This window comes from Panonychus citri, unplaced genomic scaffold, assembly GCF_014898815.1.
Source record: "Panonychus citri isolate SS breed McGregor unplaced genomic scaffold, ASM1489881v1 Contig00033, whole genome shotgun sequence".
In the NCBI taxonomy this organism is placed as follows: domain Eukaryota; kingdom Metazoa; phylum Arthropoda; class Arachnida; order Trombidiformes; family Tetranychidae; genus Panonychus; species Panonychus citri.
In genome coordinates this window covers 528,467-535,389 of record NW_026515438.1, presented here as the reverse complement: position 1 = coordinate 535,389, position 6,923 = coordinate 528,467, and the positions used below count along the sequence as shown (strand labels likewise).

The following is a 6,923-nucleotide window of genomic DNA, read 5'->3' as shown; positions in this document are numbered from 1 at the left end:
TCTAATCTCTAATCTTCTCTGATTTGTTTTCTCTTCTCTTTTTTATTCCCATTTAGAAATCACCTATTCGACCTTATTGATACCTTCCATTGGGGAATAAGTGACTTTCGAGTGTAATATTAGTTTCATCTACTTTTCTATTAACCACAAATTCTCAATTTCCAAATCTGATCTAATAACAATTCATTTTCGACGATCCTCTGTAAATTCTGTTAGCAATTTATTTCCGTACTTGTGTGTTGTGTAAATTGTTGTAATTTACTAATTTAGTAATTTTAGTTTTCTCCTTCAATTATATTTATAGTTATTCGCAATTAGTGTTTTATAAAAAAAAAATGTCCGAAGGTGATTTAAGTGCTGCTCCAGTTTATGGACCTTTTTTTGGTGTCATGGGCTGCGCTTCGGCAATGGTTTTCTCAGCCCTTGGAGCCGCTTACGGAACAGCTAAATCAGGTACAGGTATCTCAGCGATGGCCGTCATGAGGCCGGAAAGAATCATGCAAAGTATTATTCCCGTCGTAATGGCCGGTATTATTGGTATGTACACTCGATAGATGAGTTGATAATTTCGCTAGAGAATTTGATAAATTTTCTCTTAATCGTATCAAGCGATGACTAATTATTTTCCTCTCTCTCTCTCTCACTCCCTGTCACATGATTATTCCGCCCTAAATTATCATGAATTGTGTTCATCCGAATTGACCTTGGAACTTGATTGTCAAAAATATTCACCAAAAGCAATTTATGGTTTAATCGTTTCTGCATTGATTGCTAACAATTTAAAGGCTCCACCAGCGTATAAATTGTTTGATGGTTTCATCCATTTGGGTGCTGGTTTATCTGTGGGTCTTTCTGGTTTGGCCGCTGGTTTCGCTATTGGTGTTGTCGGCGATGCTGGTGTTCGTGGTACTGCCCAACAACCACGTCTATTTGTAGGAATGATTTTGATTTTAATTTTCGCTGAAGTACTTGGTCTTTATGGACTAATCGTTTCTCTAATTCTCAACACAAAAGCCACCGTTGCCTAAATCACTCACCGAAAGAAAGATAAAAGATTATCATCACTAATTAGTTAATCACCTTTTCTTTTCTCTTTTCCTTTTCGTTAAAGTGATTAACCTTTTAACCTGTGTTTCTATTTCAACAAAGACAATTCAGTTCAGTAGGAAATATGATGAAAAAATAATATCATGAAACTGTTTTGATTTATACTAAATTGTTTGATCAATAGTCGCGATTCATTTTGTTTAATTGTATAATTAACTTATCAAGAGGTGAATGTTGTTTTTTTCAACTTAAATTATTCAAGATATCAATTAAATCATTTTTAATTTAATATCATTTTCTTCAATTGTAAACTCAATTACAATCTTACAATCAATTTTTCTCACTTTTCAACTGATTGTCAAAGTTAATTTAGTTTGTATTTTGTCACACTAATGATTGACTTCAATTATTGTCAATAGAGAGCGTTGAGAAAAGTTTCCAATGATTAACTGTTAATTGCCGTTAAGTGAACAATCAATTGATACAATTAGATTAGAGGTAAAGTTAATTGTCGAGTTGAACATTAAAGAAATGTCCAGAACTCAGTCGACTCATTCTCGATGGCCACAATGACCAACCTCACGGCTCGGCTAATGATGTTAATCAAAAGTCAACTATTGATTGTCGATAATCAGGAAAACTTAATCAATCTTTCTGCTGTTATCCTTTACTTTACTAATTGTTAGTAATCAAAGCTCAAGTATCTCTCAACTTGTTGATCAATAATCACAAACGACAAATCAACTCTCCTAACGAAACGATTGATTGTTTGATAAAATAATAGAAACTTTTTGTTTCTCGAAGGGTCATTGTTGTGGTCACTCTAATAGTCGCGAGGAAATAAAACAAAATGGACACATTGAATTTAAGAGAAAAAAAGTTCTCTGGTCAGATATTAATTGTTTTGTTTGTAGTAAAAAAAATGACAGAAAATAACAAAATGAGTTTATTGAAGTTTCTCAATGAAGGTTGGTTGATATTCCCTTCTGGTACGACGGTTGACACTTCGAGCGTATCTCATTACGTTGCCGGTCGACGGTGCGGGGGCAGCGGCAGCGGGTGAATTTTGTAACAAGAAAGCTTGAATGAATGGACTAGAATCGAAAAAAAAAAAGAATAAAAAAAAACCGTTAATTGGTTAGAGAGAAGAAAAAGTTTTCCTTGACCAGTGGTCAGTTTTATCTCATTACAATAGTAACGTTTATGGATCAATAATCTTCATCCACGATTATTGGACAAGTGAATTAATAACAATAACAATCAATGCGTTAATTGTTTAAGGTGAATAATCAAATATCAATTAACTTAAATTTCTAATAATAGAAATTAACTTAACCATGATGAGAAAATGGTAACATTGGTAATCAGACATTTAAATGATTTAAGATCAAAAAAATTAGTGACAATTTAAATTTCAAATGGTTAATTAGTGTAAGTGTAAAGTAAGAAAAAAAAAGTTTTTGATTAGTTTAATTGTTATTACTAAATGAAATTGTAAATTAACTTAATTAAATCGTAATCAACTAACGATTGGGATAAAAATATCCCTTTAGTTTGTTAACTTAGTTAACAATTTAAAGTTTGTTTAAATTGTGATTTAGATTTTGAAAATTTACCTTCACCATGATGATGATCACAATTAAGATCAAATAATGATGATGATTAGGATGATTTTAATCATCATCTTAATCATTATCAAATAACTTAAATTTAAGGTGTGAATCAATTTCTGTTATAACCAGATTAATATATTGTTAAGTTAGTTGTACAAACGATTAGTTAATTGTAGCAATTGATCATCAACAATTGGTTAAAGGCAATCGAACCTTAATTTACCCTAATTTAGTTTCTTAATCATTCAATAATCGTTCAATAAATCAACCATTTAAATTGTTACGATGATCAATTTAACCTCAATTTTACCTTCAAAATTTATAAATAATTAAATCCTTTCTCCTCTTGATTATTTGCTTTAATTAACTTTTCCCGTTAATCAACAAACTTAATTGTATACTTATGATTACATTTCCAACTGATTAATATTTCAATAATAACAATAATGATAATCACTTTCGTTAATTGTTCATTGTCAACTTTTTTCATTTTCATTGTCAATTGGACAGTTAATCAAATACCATTTCTAATTAACTATCAATTAATTTACTATTTTATCAATGATTCCTTAACCAAACTAATTAAGGTTAATTTCTAGTATTTCTCAACAATTAGTTAGCAATTGTTTTCCGTTCAATTGTTTACTTTGTGTTCAAATGACAATGGAAATTGTGAATTAATTATAATCAAGAATACGAAAACAATTGATTATATTAATATTGACAATAGTCCATTCTGATTATCCTTGATTGTTTTTTAATTTCAACCAAGTTGATTGTAATTATTTAAATTTCAATCTCAACAATTTAAACAAAAGTAACTCCATCTATGATGAGATTAGGAAAAAGTTACAAGCCGAAACAGCTGAGAACGACAATTGTAACCGTTAATTGTTGTCTAATTGTTACAATTAGAATTAAATTTTGGCTCTATCTATTGGTTGGTTGGTTATTTACAAAGGTTTAAGTTGATTTAGTGAACTGAATATTAAATGAATGAAATTTTCAATAAGAAAACGAGAGAAAATGTCACTCGATTATATCGATAATCTTAATCTTAGGATTAACTTGACTCTCAACTGATTTTTGGATTAGAGGATTGATTTGATTACTTACTTGGTTCGAATTGAATCCCATCGTCGTTTAAGAATGTTGAAAACTGGATCAGTCATACTGCCCAATCCAATATTCCGGAAGATAAGTTGCCATGAGGGTTGAGTATCTGGCTGATTATCGGAAGCTGAACTGAAAACTGCTATTCCTGAGCCTTGGTTTGGGGGCTGGGAGTAACTGGTTGGCACTGAGATTAAGACAAAGAAAAGTGTAGCAAAAACGGCAACATTATTAACCATCATTTTGATTGATTTATTGGTGGTGTTGATGATTTAGGTGGTTGATTAACTGAAGATTTTGATTGTACGATGCTCAGGAATTAACGATCCAAAAAATTTGTCTAAGCGATTAAAGCTTATGATGGATTAACGTTGATAACACCAAAACGAAGGCAACAAAATTATTAAAAAAAAAATATAACAACAAACGGATAATAATCAATGGATGTGATGTCAAGACGGATAATGATGAGGATGACAACCGATGGGTCACTGATGAGAGAGAAATGAAAAACAAAAACAATCAATAAACAATATTTGATAATCAGATTAAATATTAAACAAGAAAGGTAAATAATAAAGAGAATCAAAAATCAACAAAAAAAACAAGAATATTGAATAAAATGAATTAGATACAATATTGTATCTCGATCCTTGAGATAATAGTATCAATACAATCAATATAACTGTAAACTTAATTGTGATGGAGAAATGATAATTATATTAGTAGTTAGAATTTAAGAAATTGAATTAGTATTACATATATTTATATTGGACACTTACACAAATGAAAAAACTTTTTCTTCTCCTTGATTGTTTGGGTTAACAATTAACGATTGATCTGAACTCTTAACACTCTGAACAGCAACTGATTCCCAACTGAATCAGGTAAGCTGATATTAAGTGAATTTAAGTGATGCCCAATTCAGGGTTGGGGTGAAAAAAGTGGAACCCACCTTACCTTTACTGTTTTCATGCCTCTCTCATCATCCGTCATCCCTCTTCTCTTTCTTCGTCATCATCATCCTCTTTCTATCCAGTTACTGAAACATTTCTAAGATGATGATGATGATGAAAATACTCTCTCATGTACCGTTAGAATTAGGTGAAACGAAAGAAAGATAAAGTTATTTTATTTTCTTTTTCAATCTATGTCATGGTAAATTTAATTGCTTAAATAATAATTGTACCAAATGATTAAGGATGCTGATGAAAATGATGATGATTAACGGCTCATCATCATCTTTCATCCTCATCTTTTTCTTATCATCTTCCAATTCATTCATTTGACGTTTTTTCCTTCCTCTCTCTCTCTCTCTATCAATATCTTCATCATCATCTTAGTATTTAACAAACACCAGCAATTAGAATACTTTTGTCATTCAAATGATCACAATTAACTTTGATTGTGATTATTAGATTCATCTAAATATTGGTAATAACAATAATCATCATCGTAAGTACAAATCTAATCAATAATTGATTTGATTAGTTTTTGTTTAATTTTCTAATCATCGTCTTGTTATAATACATTGTTTCAAATTGTTACAAGTTTTACAATTTAAATTGTTGTTGTTGTTGTTGTTGAATTAGGAGTTAAATGATTAACAGATTTGATTATATTATGCTGATGATGATACTATTATTAATCAATTGTAATGGTTAATTGTGATTGTTTTAAGTTACAACAGTACAATATTTCAATAGAAATGATTATTTTTAGAAAACAACAATTTATAAATTGTTGAACACTTTTTTTTCTGATCATGTTATTAGTTAATTGTTTCAGCAAATTATTGTCAAAAACAACAACAACAACAACATCATTAAGCTAAATTATTTGGATATTTTTTTCTTATTCGTAATGTTAAATGTTCAGTTGATTGATTGATTGTTGATCAATCGTTAATTGTGTTTAGTGATGATTAAGAAAAACAATCAAACTAATTGATATTCAGGTAGAAAATTTTTAACCAGACACTTGAGACTCTCAAGTAACAATTAACTCAACAAGATGAGCCTTAATTAGTTAATTGTTCAAGTTGATAAGAAATGTTTAGGTCAATAGTTATTGTTGATGGTCAATAATAATTTAGCAATTTAATGTCAACGTTTTGATCAGAAACAATCAAAACTTTACTAATATTATAATATTGGAGTAAAAGTTTCAACATTGGTCAACAAGGATGATGAATGGTCAGTATAATGCCAAGAGTTCATATGATATTTCAAATGAATGGTCAGTTAATTAATGGACTACACTATGTTAGACCCACAGATCGTTGACCTAACGGGTTTCCTATTGTTACCTAATGATGATCAATATTAATGGAAATTGTTTTATTACCAATGCAAAAAAACTTTGAAACGATTTAATTTTTTTACTATTCATCATATTGTTAACTTTGTGTGTTGTCCAGTTAATTGTGATAATGATGATAACGATTATGATAATAATGATGATTTCTAATGACTTTAATGAAGTAATAAAAAGGTTAACACTTAAGGCCTAACGGGGTGTCGTGACTTGATTTCACGATATTTGACCTGCAAGGAGCCGTTAAAAGGAGATCAGTGGGAGCACGATTGTTCAATTTATCAACAATTTATCATCTTGTCTGTGCAACTAATAAGCAAAAAGAGATCGACAAAGGATGAAGATAAAGATGGAAATTGATGATGACGAAAAGATGATGGAAGAGAAGTGCTTCTCTCTCATATTCATCTTCATCTTCATCTTCATTTCAAAATTACGATTTCAATTTCTTTCTCTATCTCTCTCTTATTTCGTCAATATCCAGTTCGATTAGCAATTAGGACTAAATAGACTGGACTTTAAGACGATGATGATGAAGATGAAGATGAAGATAAAGATGATATTCAAATGGACTTTATGTATCATTCATCATCTTTATCATCTCAATTTGAAAGGAAAGATAAATGATGATGAGGTAACATTTAAAGACGAAGATGAAGATTGGAAAGTGTCTGAATAGATATTCATTATTATTCAAATGAATTAACTTGTAATTGTAATATTAGTTAACTTGATTAAAGTTGATTGAAAATGTTTCATCATCATCACCCTAACGTGTCTCATTATATTTATCATCTTCATCTTTGAATTTATATATTTAGTAATCATCATCAT

The 6,923-nt window shown here is 29.8% G+C and overlaps 2 protein-coding genes across 3 annotated transcripts; one reads left to right on the top strand and one right to left on the bottom strand.

The window, feature by feature from the left end:
- Nucleotides 1–1,336, top strand: LOC128397468 (V-type proton ATPase 16 kDa proteolipid subunit c-like). 2 transcript variants are annotated; one of them, XM_053358198.1, is made up of 3 exons: nucleotides 1–211; nucleotides 305–537; nucleotides 739–1,336. In XM_053358198.1, the coding sequence occupies exons 2-3, from the start codon at nucleotides 336–338 to the stop codon at nucleotides 1,026–1,028; spliced, it is 492 nt and encodes a 163-aa protein (XP_053214173.1). In that variant the 5' UTR covers nucleotides 1–211; nucleotides 305–335; the 3' UTR covers nucleotides 1,029–1,336. The 2 variants fall into 2 exon arrangements, with proteins under 2 accessions (XP_053214173.1, XP_053214172.1); XM_053358197.1 differs by having other exon boundaries at nucleotides 5–537.
- Nucleotides 1,337–1,911: 575 nt separating this feature from the next.
- LOC128397471 (uncharacterized) lies at nucleotides 1,912–4,715 on the bottom strand. Its single transcript, XM_053358200.1, has 3 exons — nucleotides 4,556–4,715; nucleotides 3,777–4,264; nucleotides 1,912–2,141 (listed from the first exon to the last, which is right to left on the bottom strand). Exons 2-3 carry the CDS (start codon nucleotides 4,013–4,015, stop codon nucleotides 1,994–1,996), a joined length of 387 nt encoding a protein of 128 aa, XP_053214175.1. The 5' UTR covers nucleotides 4,016–4,264; nucleotides 4,556–4,715; the 3' UTR covers nucleotides 1,912–1,993.
- Between the last annotated feature and the right edge of the window lie 2,208 nt (nucleotides 4,716–6,923).